This window comes from Haemaphysalis longicornis, unplaced genomic scaffold (genome assembly GCF_048455015.1).
Source record: "Haemaphysalis longicornis isolate Haplotype H1 unplaced genomic scaffold, Haemaphysalis longicornis Haplotype H1 scaffold_9, whole genome shotgun sequence".
Taxonomy (NCBI): Eukaryota; Metazoa; Arthropoda; class Arachnida; order Ixodida; family Ixodidae; genus Haemaphysalis; species Haemaphysalis longicornis.
In genome coordinates, this window is record NW_027526460.1 from 123178792 (window position 1) to 123194755 (window position 15964).

At 45.3% G+C, this 15964-nt stretch overlaps 1 protein-coding gene across 1 annotated transcript in view; it reads left to right on the forward strand.

Annotated features, from left to right (window-relative positions):
• LOC144153409 (sodium/iodide cotransporter-like) overlaps window positions 1-15964 on the forward strand; it is a 46464-nt gene that overhangs the window by 13518 nt on the left and 16982 nt on the right. The window contains exons 7-10 of the mRNA XM_077685057.1: window positions 780-909; window positions 6462-6550; window positions 8209-8318; window positions 14122-14189. Of these exons, the coding sequence (XP_077541183.1) occupies window positions 780-909; window positions 6462-6550; window positions 8209-8318; window positions 14122-14189 (397 nt within the window). The remainder of the gene's footprint in view (window positions 1-779; window positions 910-6461; window positions 6551-8208; window positions 8319-14121; window positions 14190-15964) is intronic.

Sequence of the window (15964 nt, forward strand, 5' to 3'; positions counted from 1 at the left end):
TTACTCAAATGGAAATCCGTACGTTTTGCTGGTTAGAATTGCTATCAAATAGTGTTTTAACTCTGTGCTCGAAAGTTTAAAACGCGAAACGAGTGAACTAGGGACAACTGAATAGACAAGAAACCTGTTAGTTCTACTCAGGGGAACGTGCCTTCCAGAAATGCATCGAGAGAACAAAAAAAGAAGAGCCCATTCAACCGACGAGTTTATCACTTTCGGTTTCTAAAGGATAAATAGTAGTAGAAACGTGGCAGTTCCCGGTAGTATTTTTTTCACCGATCAGGGTATGGAATAGGAGCCAGAAATTTATTCTTCGTCCCAAAAAACCGCAAATCAGGAATTAGAGGTTTTTCGTCATTAAAGTGCTTCGGTGCTAGTCTCCCTTTGGCCGATATCCCAGCGTCCGGGTAAATAGGATGTTGCAGAAGTTATACGTGGGTGACAGCAATGTTTGGAGGGGATTGCATTACAGGGTTTGTAATAGCGCTCTAAATTGATGGTTACGATTGACAGCAGTTATGAAGTGTGCAATGAGCCCATGGTGTTTCTATGGTTCTCATTGCTTCCTCCTCCTTTGAAACCCCTCAGCGCAGTCAGACGTGAATCTGTAAGTACTGTTTCGCGCTCCAGTGGTGAACTATTACTAGCAAACTTGGGGAGGCTACGAGGCTTGGCCTTCTTAACAGTACTATACACGCTGGTGCGGCCACCTTGACGGTGAACACTGCCATAGTTAGGACCGACAAGGTGTACCTAATCTCTTGCTTTCTTACTTACAGGACTTTATTTATGGGAGCATTCATGTTTGTCATGGTGTATGTACTCATCGTTGGAATGACCCTGGCTCTTATAGCGTGGTTTCAAGGATGCGATCCACTGCTATCTGGCGCAATCAAAAGTTACGATCAGGCGAGTGACACGTAGTTATTTGTGATATTTTAAAGTGTGAAGCTCAATTAGCAAATCGTAATTTTTGGTGTCCGCAGTTAAAAATACTATAAATTTGGCAGGTGGAAGCACGTGAGCTTGGGACTCGCGGCGACCGCCCAGCAGTAAACGAAACCAAGAAAATGCCTAGCGCTGGAGTATGCGTGCCCCAAGACGACCTCCCATCGTCCCCGGCACACGCTTGTAGAGCCAAGCATACCCACTGAGGGAGATTTGTCAAGATAGCGGACACCGCCCGGCAGGCACTTCAAAAAGACTAAAATGCCATGCGTTCGTGTGCTCGTTCTTCGCGGTGACCGCAAAGCGTCATAGGCGCACGTTTGCAATCCAGGCATACCCACTTGGGACACTGGGATAGATTGGCCAAAAAAGAATACTCCAGCTTTCATCGTAATTGTGGTAACACTTGCTCGGAACGAGAAAGACGCGTCCTAGCGTACGCCCCTCCAAGACGATCTCCAACGATGATAGTATCTTTACCCTTCCCCTTCTTCAGGATTGTGCCACATTGTCTCGCATAGCCATGAGGGACGAGACAGACATCGACGTCCAGACTGTGTAGAGTTTATGCACAAGTATATTTATAGAGTAGATACAAGACAACAGAAGTAGCTCACCGTGAGGCTTAGAAGCTTGCCGGGTTTTAGCCGGCGTGGCGGGTCCCTACCGGTGACTTGCAGTAAGTTCGGTAGCAAGAGACCCCTTCCACACGAAGGGCGCAGCATAAATTCCCTCAATTAGGGAAGGGGAAACGTTTAAGAAAATGTAAAACAGCACCCAGTAGAAAACGAGTACAAAAACACTTTCTGTAGTTTGTCGTATTTTCGTGTGCTGCCATGTGGCCTGGCCCTATTTTTCTCGTGCCGTGATTCTGATGTTTCGTCGTGTGCCGTATTCCTGTCCTGATTTTGATGTTCCGTGGTGCCAAATTTCTGCCTTTTCGTGATCCCCATATTCCATCAGTACTTCCATATGGTTTACACATATAGTTCCACAGTAGTAGTTCCACAGTACTTCCACATGTGTTACTACAAGAATGCTTGCCGTGGAGAAAGTAGACTTTGTCGTTACGACAGAAATGTGTGTCGTAACAACAGGAGTTCTGTTGTCCCAACAAAGTTTTTTGTCGTACAACAGGAATCCTTCTTAGCTTTTTTCGGTATTTCCTGTTGTCATTTTAGGCTGCGCACGGCATACGTTGGTTGCTAGCCGAGCTCAGTGACGCTTACCCACGCGGACTATGTCACCCAAACATGTGAACGCAAGCCGCATCCCTTTGTCCGCGGCCAGGCATTGTCCTCATCGCTTCCCCGGGCCCTTGCATCCAGGCAGCCAAATTGTCAGCGGTCCTTTGGAAGGTAGCGAGCGCCTCTATTGGCGCCGCGAGGCACGCAGGTAGTGCAGCTACGACTGCGCTCAGACCCCACACCGCTCACACAAGAAGGGATTATCCGTGCAATGCCCTGCTCGTTTCCCCGCGCACCTTGCGTACAGGTCCCTTAAGCGAAGGGGCCCGTCCTCGGGTTTGCGCCGGGGCGAAGAAGGGCGCTCCGGTACGATGACCTCCGTGCTCGAACGTACCATCATCGCTTCTAAAAATCTAAAGAAAGTGCACAGCAAGGATGGAGTAAAGTTAGTTGTGACAGCGAAGAAGCAAAGTGGCTGCAAACGTGAACCTAAACTGCTTTGATTGTCGTGAAGGCTGCGTACAGCTTCGCTACCTTCAAGCCATACGGGTTAGTGTGAGCTTCCTTCATTTTTAACTGCGTGTCTACAGTCAGCATAACTTCAGCAAACTTCCAGGACATCAATACCTGCAAAATGGTCTTTAAAGGTGGAAGCCTTAGATCTATAAGTTTCACGGTACCAAAAATAATTGTGTGTTACACTGAACCGCGTAGAGAACGGAAGCGCACGCCTGGGCCAAAAACAGCAGCGCCGGTCAATGATTCTGGGAAAGGGCGGCGGAAGTAGCTCGCGGTGAAGAGGAGGGCAGGATTCTAAGGCTCGCAAAGTGCGCGCCGGGAAAGAGAAACGTCAGCTCCAGGACGATATTCTGGGGAAAGCTGATGGTCCATAAAACGTTCTGGATGCGCGCATTCTATGTACCCGCGCGGACGCAGAGATTCATTACACGTAATCATGGGCGGCGACTCATCAGGCCCTATACACGGGCGGAGTAAAAATATACACCGCAGCGGATGAGGCGAGAAAGGCTCGAAGTGTCGCCCGTCGTAGCCGCGGGCGGGGCCCGTGGCTAAGATGAAGCTGCCGCAGCGGTTTGATGAAAGTCGCGGCGTCCGCTTTCCTGATCGAGGCGAAAAGTGAAAACTCCCGTCTGTTCGAAATTTCGGGGCACGGTAAACATCGTCAGGTGGTCAAAATTAATCCTGATCCCACCACTACGGCAGGCCTGTTCCTAAGGTAGAGTGGGCGCGATAAACCCCATAATCAATCAATCAATCAATCAACCAATCGATCAATCAATCAATAAATCAATAAATCAATAAATCAATCAATCGTTTACACTAGATGAACAGAAAATTTAACACTAGATCAACACATGGTCCAATCAGGCTCTCCCCTTCTAATAATCAGAAATATCTACCTTACCCCATAATTTTTTGAAACAATATGTTCTTTCTCTCAACTTCAGGTGGTTTTTCAGACAAAGATGCGTTAAATGGGCCATTTAGACAAAGCACAAGTTTGGTTCATTCGGAAGATTGCCTCGTTAGAATATTACTGACACCTCTTTTATTGCACACTTCAGTCAATAAGCTCTATAATTAGGAAAACGGGAATGGCCCTGCGACCCACTAGCTCATTTCCCGCAACAGAAGCGATGATGCTATATTTCAGGCTGGGCGATTAGGTGATTCCGGCAAGAGCAAACGCAAATTAAGCAGGGCTTATTGGCTTGCAGAGCGAGTTTTTTCCGTCCAAATGTAATGCAAAGTCATTTTACAGCAGTAAAAATGGGGCGGAAAACAATGAAAGTTGCGAAAATACACGTAAGCATTTGGTACTGGGTGCACTATGCTTGTTTTAGCTGCACAGCTGTCCACCGCTTTGAAACTGTTTTACACCACTCTGTCCGATTGGCGTAAGCGAGGTTGTCTTACTTGACCCTATTTGTCGCGGATACCCCATGTTTCACAAAACGATTTCCTTCTAGAGTAACAAAAATAAGCCAGGTTCAAATACGGTCAAATACAAAGCAACGTCGGACAACCTTGCTTGGTACGGTAGCGCCATACCAAAAAACATATGGTAGTAAAGAGAATATGGTATAGCGCCATCAGAGAATACTGACGGCAAGCAAGGCTGCAGAGCCGGATGACCCAATGGAAGTTTCTTTGAATACGCGCACTTATGACTTCATGGCAGACGTCAAGCAAAAACACCGTGTAGGGGGAGAATCAATATTTAAACCTAAATTGAGTATTTCCCAGTGAAGACGGCCTCATTTTCTGCCCGAAAAGCGCTGGGGCACTATAAAACACGAAATCTTTCGCAACAAAAAAACAAACTTGTAATTTGTCTGCATGACCCCTTTAAAAACGGCAACTTGGCACATCCACAGCCTGTGTGCTTCAGTTGGTAGGACACTCTTATATATACTACAGCCATTTCGCCATTTATTAACAGATGTGCTTATAAAGGGGGGCTTGTTTTTGTTTGTGTATCTGTATGCACCGGTTGTCAGCCAAGAAAGTAGTGATTCCTAAGGGCTTTTTCTGAACTACAAAGCAAGCGATGGAAAGACACAAGATTACGAAGATGAGTACGTAGCTTCCGTAATTAGCAGACTGCCACCGATGTTTCTGGAACGGGGAGTTCCTCTGCAACCAGATATTGCGGATCCGCTTACGTATGATTACAGTTTATTATATTTGTCGGAAGTTACAGGTTTAAATGATGACGTTCGTTACAAATAGGTACTAGTTCAACAAAGAAGGTTACCGCAGGCAACTTGCACAATTCTTCGGGCGTGTGTGTAAAAATGGGAAAACGCTGTTGTACCCAACAATATTCGTGAAAACACTCCTTTTTTCAAAATACAAAGCAGTAATGTGTAAAACAACTATGAATTAGTAGTAGGAATCTAGAAGGGGGTTTAGTACCCGCATTCTCTTTTTAAGACACAGTACTGCGTGTCAAATCCGGTGAAATCACGGATTTAGGTAAATAAAAGATCGGCAGGTCGATTGACATTACGAGCACGCAATAGAGAAATCAAAGAGGCAGTGCAGGCAAAATGGGATGGGCCTCGTTCGATGTGAGAAAGTGTACGTCCTGCTATGTTGAGAGGAAAGGAGGATGGCCAGATATGGCAGGTCAGATTTTTGCGTCGCTTTTGAAACAGGAACATGAGCACACAGTCAGGAATTAGGACGAGAAGATTTCGGTCAAAGTATCCGAAACCTGTACTCTCGAGTGAAGGTATGAAGGCAATAATAAAGGGAAGTACTTCTAGATCACGAAGTAGTGGGGCAAGAGCAAAATCCTTGTATATCCACGTAATGGGAAACCTGAAGATAACGAGGAAACTTTTCTAATAACACTGAATAGAGGGGGTTGCTCTTTTAATATAAGAATGCCACCTAGCGAGCGAAAACGTTTGTGCACGAGTGGGTACACAAAAAATGTGCGCCTGTATTGGGAGAGAAACACAAATCATGCGACATATTGCAACGGAGTGCGTTGGTACCTTACTAGTCCTTAGCTTGGGAGGCGTACAGGTTACGCAAGCCGTGGGCTCTAATCTAAATGGAAAATTTATATAGAAGGCACCACACGTAATTAAGAATATGTTAGAATCTTCGTGGTCAAAAGGAGAGAAGAAACAAGAGGAAATCAAAATTTTAGGCATACCAGTACTGAAGCAAAGCAGATGGTTGACAGTTTTTGAGTTTATGTGGCGGGAATGTACTGCGGCTTCAAGACTAAGGAACCTTCGCCACAACACCCTTTCACAAACTTGGACGGAATGCTAATATAATCATTTTCAAATTTATCACCGTAATCATAACCATCAATCGTCTGCTCCCAGGCACTGCAGATATCTCGTCAATGACGCGGTTGCTCAACGTAGCGTACGCCCACCTGGTGCAGCTCAATATGCAACCTTGTCCTAGTATACAATCAACAACGTATTCCACTAAACACCTTCTGTAGAGTTAAATAATACAACGGAAACACAATCTAAAGCAGATCAGTACGCACTTTTATACCAATACCAGGTTACAAAGCATCTTCTTGTGTATCTGAATCTTACCCAGAGTGATAGTACCTCACGTCCTGTGCAAGCATTGCCTTTGAGATAACAGTGGTCAAAGGGGTAACATAAATCTCCTTGCCGAGGTAGCAAAATAGACAGTGCCGAACTTATATTTTAGATAAGGTAAACGTTTACCACTTGCAATAAAGCCTTCTTTAGTAAAATACGTCATCGCCAATAATTTGACCGACCTGCAAAGCGAACGTTTCAGCTCGTATTTTTTTAACAGATTCTGCCGTTCTACGCCAAACACTACCTTGTGCAGTTCAAAGGATTCACCGGAATTTTTCTGGCTGCCGTACTTTGCGCCGCAACGAGGTAAACTTGAAACATTCCACAATTGTGTTTTGATGTGCCGCCATAGTTGAAAATAGATGTCACGTTTTCAATTGGGCTTCTAGCATCCCTCGTAAATAAAAGAATGAAATAGCCCGCAAACATGGTGTTAATGTTATATTTGCGGCCACTTCGGTCTACATACGTGCTTTCTGTAAGAAAACATTATTGCAAATGTGAAGAACTGGCCGTGAGCATCAAGGCAGCTTTCAAGTTCAGTGACCGGACCCTCTGCCCCCCGGGGCTTTGTAACATTGTGAGTTGGTATATTTGTGTTGCAGCCAAAGGGGAATTAAACTGCAAAACGACACCAAAAGTTCCTCTTTTCAACTCTTCACCCAGCACCCAGACAGTCGCTGACACCTCATTTGGTGCGACCCTAAATTGATGTTATGTAGAAATTTCCTACTCTCCGCATGAAATTCCACCCGCTCTTGAAAGGGTACTCGCTGTAGCCTTGAAATGTGGTCTCATACATGCAACGTAGCGCGCTACGCCCTAGCAAGCTTTTTGATCCGCGCACTCTATCTGCGAACACTAGTCCACACTGAACCTTTTCTTGATAAATAACTCAGTCCCAAACATATAAACACAACGTAGCTGCACAACCTCACGCCTAGCCGACATGGCACTGTGACCCGTCTAGTGAACCAACGTTCTAAAACAACTCAAGTCAGCGTTGAACTTATCCGGGCAGCTGTCTTCGTCTTTGATCAAACCCCTTCAGCGGTTATTTGAGCAGTGGATGGGCCATTGGAAACCCTTAATGGAACCTCATACAATCGGCATGAAACGAACGCTTGGTGTAGCGGTAAGGGATGGGTAGAGAACTCTAATTATTTTGCGTTTAATTCACGTCAGAAGATTTTGTTCTAACTAGTGGACTTTATACTTCTTTTGAATCCAAGCAATGATGCTTCGGTCACCTGACTGCCACGATGCCACCTTTTTTCCCTTGTCGTTCCTGCTGCTCACGGCTGCTGCAAGTGTAATACACGCACCCGTAGAGTGGGTATAATACCATTCCTTAGACCGTTGCTAACTTCAAACTGAGTCACGGTTGTGCATTCAATATATTTCTCAAATCAGCATGGTACATGCGCGATGTAGCCATAAAATAGTCAAAGAGGAGGTCTTAATCCGTTGTCCCTCCAAGAATGTAAACAGGCAAAAGTGAAATACAAAACGGGAATACAAAACAAAATACGTGCTTCGTTTGGCAATTGTGTGAAGTAGTGGCTTTTTTAAGTCATTTCTCTGGCCCTTTACGTACGGGGTTGTATTCCTATTTCTGCCAGAAGTTTTTAAAATTATAAGTACATCAAAATTTGGGGCAACTTTATCTAAACGCTGTGTTTCTGGCCTCATTGGCTCACAGAATGCTACCGCGTTAAATCACCTTCCCTGCGAGATGGATCCTAATTATAGAGGTGCTCCCAAAAACGTGCATAATGAATTCGTTGTTTTTATGGTCCTTAAGACGCCACAGTGTGTAAAAACCCGTTTAGATATTTCGAGCGATTTGACGTATTATCCACTTTTGGGTTGGAATTATTGGACTTATTTGACGAAAATTAGACTTATTATTGACTTTTTATGCATGAATAACGTATTCGATTAAAACGGTCCTGTACTTTCAGCACCATATCTTCAATAATCAATTCTCAGGCGGCCATACTCTACGTTGATGTTTTGTCCCAGCGCTTCAAGAACATCGACTCTCACTTGAAGTCAGTGACACGTATCCTCGGTGAGTAATTCTTTCTTGTACAGATTTTAGAACAGCCCACTTACCGAACAGTCAAAACTGAACGCTCTTTAAACGGTTTGAAAACAGCCAAGAGGTTTCAGTGTAGTTTGGACTTGGCCACCTCACCACAGCACCCACTTATGGGACTGGCCATCCGACCGCAGTCACCGGGGTAGCGACGTTGCCTTTCTCCATCCGGTATCGACGCGCCGCAGAGCAGAGCGATGACGTTCTTCCGCCGACAAAAGGTTGTGGCAACATTTATGTAGTGTGTACAAGGGTAACAACAGCCCCTGGCTGCACAAAGGCGACAGCAGGTCTCCACTCGGTGCTTGCGAAAAGTGCCGCGCTTGCTGATGCTTGCAAGCTGTTTTATACACCCGGGGGTCCGCTGCTGCCGCGAGCGGTTTGAATCTTTCCAATCAGGGTTCTGCCTGGCCGAAGTTGCAATCCAACGAATGTAGGCGAAGCGGTTGCGTCAGCCGAGCCGCCACGACGGGGAAAGGGTTGGCGACTCAGCGGTGCCATCACCAGGCATGTAGCTCCGTGTCTGCCGCGGGCCGTTCGTCCAAGGCGTGATTCGGCCCAGCCGTTGAGAAGAGGAAAGCAGAGGCGACTCTGCGGCGTCTTCAGGTTGGAGCCCGCCTGCCGCGCGGTTTGGGTAGGCCGCTCGGACACAACCATGTCTAGCGAATATTCCCGATCATATAAAGACTATAGTCTTTACTGGGCTACTTAAACACAGAAATTTTGGTCTGTCTGTATGTCTGTTTTTATGTCTGTATGTCTGTAACTCGATTCAGCCACTGGGACAAAGTAAAACGAAGTCTGCGCAATAGTGTGATATACTCACAGCCAAATATAAACGTCTATGTCCTGTTTAAATGTTCATACTTGTCAACACTGTTGAAAAAGAACAAGGCATCACTCACAAAAGACAGAAGAGTAATATACAAGGAATAGTTTCAGTGTTCCTTTAAAAAATATTCCTAGATGCTTGATTTTTGCGAAATGAAATACTACACCCCCTGCAGAAAAAAAGTTCCCGGTCACGTGCTGTCGCCCGCACCTCTATGTGCCAGGAGGCCCACCACTGGAGAGGCCGGCGCTGCAATCGTTTTGACGTCACTTGTAGGATCACCGTTCCTATCGTTCTGCGTAGTAGGTTTGCAACGCTTGACACGTCGCTTCGGAAGCGCGTTCTGAACGTATTTTCGTGTTAATGTCCGTCGTTTCAGGTTAATTTTCAGTGCGCCAAGCGCAGTTTGACCTCCTAGGAATGATATTATAACCGTATCAACTCTGGTACATTATCCGCAAGCAACTTGACCGTGGTTGTGTATTACATATGCGACCGAAGCGTAAGCCAGGGCTCGTTTCCCCGATCAACAATGTAGACTACGAAGATCGCCGAGCTAATTTTCCAGATTTGCCTTGTTTTGAAGAAATGTATAAATCAGAAAATCGTCAAACTCTCGCAGAAACGCTCGGCACACATCCGCCATGGCTGCCCGTACGGCCGATAGAGCTGCTCGAACCGACTCAGGTCGCGGCAGCAACAACTTGTAGCCGCGTGTTTAAAGTACACTATTCATGAAAAAACCGTTCCATATTGGTGAAGGTGGATGTTAGTGGGGTGAAAAATTGTCCTCGGTAGTGTCGTCAGCTGTGGTTTTCAAAGCGATGCACAATTGTTTGCCGCGATCTACGCCGACCGGCCGCGGAGGTCAGTGCCGGCATGACCGGCCCGTTTGCGCGCGGGGTGGCGAGTGGCCTAAGGATTCTGCCGAGGCTGTGGCAGGTATCGATCGCTGAAACGGTAATCAACACGGATGCGAAGTTCTAAATATGGGAAAGGGGTGAGAGTGCGGTGAAAAGTTGTATTAGGGACGGTCATTCGCAACTGTAACAATAGCGGCGATGAAATATCTGCTGCGAAGCTAAGCCTGAAGTTCCGAACATTCATTTGCGCACATCCGAAGCCGGCGGGGAGGTCTTGGAGAATAGAGAGTTTTATCATAGCGGCTCCCGTACGCTACGCTAAGGTTAGCGGGTAGCGGGACCGGACTGCGCATGCGCGCGCGGGGAGTGCGAGGAGGTTGCCCCTCAGCGGAGGGAAAGAGCGGGCATGGCGGAAGCAGGCCGCGGGGAACTAATCCATCCCACCGTGACGAATTTGCGCTCCCCAGTCGCTCCCCGCTACCCGCCGCCGTAGCGTTAGCGGACGGAGCACGCTATGCTAAAACTCTCTAATACCGCCTCGTCGCGGGCGCGCGTGTTGCGTTTGGGTTCCCTCAACTTTTGGGGGGCCCCCAACGCCCGGTTCTGCAATGCTAAAACTCCCAATAACCTCAAATCATTAACGACGTGTATCGCCTCGTACACAGCCTCGCTTTCTGTCGTGAGTATCGTGAGTTTCGTGAGTTTCGAAATTGTGAGTTTCGAAATTGATGATACAGAAAGGCAGGTTCACTGTAAAAAGACAAAATTAAAGCCCACCTTGCAACCAACAATTCCCACCCCGAGTTCCTAATAGAAACTAAATGTAGCCATGTCCAAACCCGCTCTAAGACCTTGAAAACTCGCGTTTCTACTATTCATATATTACATACAAGTTGTCGCCAAATGTAAACATATCAGCCGTGCAAAGTGCAAGCTACGGCAGTGATAGTTAATCAAATCCGGGCATAACTATAAAAAACATTGGCACTGCTTAAGCAAAACTGCAGATCATAGCACCGCTTTTAGGCATGTGCGCGAAGCAATCCGGTAACCGTGCTCACGCAGTCAAGTTAACGACGCGTTTTCGTCTCTGTTACGAGGCGTTTCCTTGCACACACACTCTCGTACACGTCACGTAACAATTATTTCACAATGAATATACAGCGTACTTTTCTCGGGATCAATTGCATCGTTTTTGGCGTTATCTGGCTGCGTTCGAGCTGTGGGCCGCGATGGTAGCAACTACCTAAACGCGGCGGTATCCCAGGGAACAAGCCACTCGCTGATTGCTCACCTGGATTATTCGGTATGCAGACCCCTTTTTGGGGTAATTTGCATCAAATCAACAAGAAGGGGCGAAACGGTGACCACAAAAAAAAGAAAATACGCTGTTGCTTTCGCACAGGAAATGTGTCGTTGCAGACGACAACGCGCACCGGTGTTTAACGAGTGACGTCATTCATAGGTGGCGCCGCGTTATGTCCTCGAGGCCAATAGCTTCTAAGGAATTTCAAGAAATCAAGCAGCAACAGTTACGAGAGGTTCTACTACAAAGGTTCCATGTTCTGCCTGGAACGCACGTGAGGTAGGACACCGCGGTTCTATAAACGGTGAAAACAGGCGCCTCAAATTACGCGTGTCCCCGCCGTACGGCGGAGACGTGCCCGGCCTGGAACAGTGGAACGAGGTAAATTTATATTGATTTTAGCAAACCTCTAGCGTGTTTACCTTGGGAGGATTGCGACACAAGAGGAATAAAATCGGGAAAGCGAAAAGAGGCATTTAGCAAATGTCGACAAAGACTATCGTCTTTTGCCAACAATTGCAACAAAAGGAGCAGATACGCGGCCAATTTTTCGTTAACTTTGATGAACTTTTACAAAATTATTTTTTATTTTCTTCCAGTTACAACGTCACAACATCTGTCAACTTTTTGTTTCGTTTTCACAGAAGCAGAATTTACGTGCAACAGCCAGTGCACCCCGTTTATCACCCACCAGTGCCTGGTTTTTCATATCCTCTGTACATAAAACTCAATCATTTATCCGTCTTTCTCTTTTTTTTATTTTTTAACTCTCGACAAGATAGCGAAGTTATTTTCGTTCCGGTAGGGCTACCTTACACTAGAACGTAGCTCATTTGCACGATCCTAGCCCAGCCCTTATTGTCGTGCGCATGTGTTAACGTACTGAAATTTTAACAAAAGCGACCCCACGGTGGTTCTACGGCGCACAAAGGCATGAAAATAGATGACATGGCAGTACTTATTTGGCAGAAGACATCTCGTTGAACGCAAGCAAATGTAGCAGCGGAAACTTATTGTGGTGCATAAACTTACTTTTCCAGCTCCAGCCGCTTTAAAACTGGAGTTGGGAACATTAAAACTTTTTTCTTTCGAAATGTCTTCACATCCGTACATTTAGCCGCGACGGAACGTGCGTATTTGCTGCTCATTATGAATTCAAATTGAGAGCCTTAAAGTTCGCAAAACCATTCAAGTTCAAGGTCGGTGAAGCTTCGCAAAAAGAAATGGCTCTACTTTGTAAACGTCGATCGCGCAACCATGTCTGCAGGGTGCTGAGCGGTCTGAATGCTGCTCGGTTCACTTTTTTGCTTACGAGAATATTACCTCGCGCCTATAGTGGCACCTCCTCGGAGCCAAGCGGCTGCAACAAGGTGCAGTATTCTGTGTAACAGCTGGCTAACGTATCTTAATCCAGGTATGGGTGGACCAAAATGGGCTCACGTGATGTTCAAAGATTATTTTGCATTTGATTGACATGGATATTGGACGAATTTCGCTTTTGGGCAATGCTGCTCGCCATTTTGAAGCACATATCAAGGGCTAGGTTTATGGAAAAAAAATGGGTGCATTAGTTTTGCGCAAATACGATAATTGATCATGAAACGAGACGCCACGAACACCGCCGTATAAAACCGACCTGCTGAACTTACGACTTGTAGACGCTGCCGTACACTTCGCTGTTACAACTTCTCAGATATGATATCTAGTGTATATCCTGCAGTACTCTCCGAAGCGTGTTTCTAGAATTCTGCATGAATGACGCGATTGAAACTAGTTGCTTTAGGCAAAACTTTTGTTGTGGCTGCAACGCTTTTTTTTTTGCTGCCACCCCCCGCTGTTTCCGCAGTTGGCGGGAAGGGGGTGGCGCTGTTTGTTCCAACATAGGGAAAAACTGGCACTTCGGGTGCGATGCCAAATGGTTAATAAACGTGTTTACTAGCCACTCCCCCCCATTAAACCTACCTAAAAGTTAAGAGCTCCTCTTTTATTTAGTAAAACAATAAGTAATATTGAGCTAAGGAAATAGTTTACAATTCAGATGTCAAGTCTCTACGACAAAATGTATTGGCACTGCCGGGGCTGATCTAAATCTCACAATTAGCCTCCTGGACTTCGGAGACAGACAGCAGAGCTATTTTACCAGAAGTAAAATAACACAGAAGAAGTGTTCCTCTTGAAGCAATAAATGGCACTGGGGGTGCAAAAGAAACGCTGGGCTAGTACCCACGAGGGAATGTAACCTCCCGCTTGGAGCAGGAGCAACCTCAAGCCATGAGTACCGCTGCTTGTTTGTCCGCCTACTCAGCCATTTCCCGCCTGCTAAGCCTACTCAACCAACCCTCTTTTCGCTGATTAAGTCAACATGAATTGAAAATACCGCTTGGTTTCCCTTCATTCGGAGTAACTACGGAGCCTAGTAAAATAGCAGTGAAGTAAAAACGTGCTGAACAACTTTTCTTTATTCATTTATTCATTCGTTTTACGCTCATGGCCTGCAGCAATGTAGTTTAACAAGTGCTCAACGATTCTAATCACAAAATTCAAGGGTGTTCGAAATAAAAAAATAATAAAGAAAGCGCAGTAAACGCCGTCATAGATGAATCAGACACGGAGGAAAGCCAAAACAAACGGTAAATTTGCTTCATTCACCGTAAACACACAACACATATCTACACAGAATTTGCGGATCGAAACACTCAACCTGTCATCAGAGAATGTATCCTGTTTTTGTCATGGTGTCGGTGTTGTTGAGCACATCGTTTCTTTCTCTTCAAGCTCTGTTTCTCGGTGCCGTAATGACACTCTACAGTTGTGTCTGCGTCTACCTGGGATCCATTGTAAGGGTAAGTACGCCTTTCGGCACCAGTTTTTACAGTCTTATGTGGTATATCTACTTGTGTGCAGGAGGCTTTGTTTCCTATTTGCATTAGTATTTATTTATTTTGTCCAATACTGTGACCCTTTTTGGGCTGCTACAGGGTGGAAGGATTCACATATATCGTCAAAGCCTCAAGCACGATATAATCACGAGAAGTACATTACATATTTTGTTGAGATTGTCACACATGCATTGCGTCAAACAAAATTTATGCATCTAGGATGTTCCAGTAGTCTGATCTCTTAACAGAAATAAAAATGTTAAAACATCAATTCTGGCGTTACAAGGCACAAAAACATAATGGTGCTTTACACGGGAGAGTGACCTTGCCTGGAGAAAAAAATCGAGGGAATGATTCATATTCAATTTATTAGTAAAGAGTTTGTCCAAAAACTTTATTTGGCGTCTTGCTTTGTGTTGCCAGTGCCGGTAAGTTTGTCCTAGCGAACAGAGTTGTTAGGAAATGGCTGTTACGATCTACTGAACATATAAAGTGTACTTCAAGCCTCTCAATGCATTGAAGTTGGATAATTCGTATTGCTAGTGAGGATCCCATAAAGAACAAGAATATTGCTAACAAGTTCGAACAAAAGGTGTGAACGCGTTCAGTTCGACTGCAGGCGATGTATACGCCAATTTCATTTTTAAGAATTCTAGTTGTTGTTGAGCAGTGTCAGATATGTTAGTTGCATGATCCTCCCAACTGAATCTCTTTGAAATGGTCACATTAGGATACTTCAGCTTCGTCGTGGGGGCTATTTACTTGTTACCGGCAAAATTCAATAAAAGTCAGTACCAATTTTTTTTTTCGTCGATACACTCTTGCACGCGATGTATTCAAACTTTATGCCCATGTTTCATTTCGAGTACCATTTGAGAAATATTTACATGGAGTTATGTTTTTCTTATCATCTATTGTTTTCACTGTTCTGCCAAACTGTGGCGTTAATAAAAGCTTTGTGGGAAAGAGGGGAAGTGTTTGCCCAGTGTATTTCATAAATACACTTCACATTTCACAAACACGTAGCCATCGGCAAAAATTGTGTAGTCTTTGGCTTGAAAGGCTTTGCACCGGTATTTTACAGAATAAACGTAACTGCGTAATCAAACACCCGTGCGTTAAAACACGTAGCAACGGTGGTCCTGCAATGGATATATACGATTCCATTTCTAATTAAAAACTAGGCTGGTTTTCCCCTGAGGTTCTCGGTACGACTCTACCAGTTTTCGCGCTTTTATTTGCTTTACATATGATAGCCTTTCTTGGGATACTTGAGCGCGAAAATTTTAGTATGTCGATAGATCCGCCTGTCTGCCCTTCGGTCCGTCGGTCTGTATTTCATTCAGCCATCCGGCCAAAAGACAAAAGGATTTTTGAATAAGACGCTTGTGCAGCCGAAACATGTCTAAACTACTATAAATGGGTGGCACTGTTCTTACTTGTCAACCTTGTCGAGCAACAAAAACGAAAACATTTGGAAACAAAATGGAAGCCGTCACCCCTATTCAAAGGGGTGACCTTTAATCATCATCCTCATCAGCCGCCGTATTGAATTTGTTTTAGCTACCCTCCACTGTTTTTTATCGTAGGAGCAGCAATACGCTGTGAGAAGATAGTGAAAAGTGCGGTAAAACAGAGAATAGGAATCCACGTGGCACGGACATCAGAAGACTATCTTCTTAAGATGACATTTGTCACAAAGAGAGCATATGCGTTGGCAATTTTTTACCAACGCCATG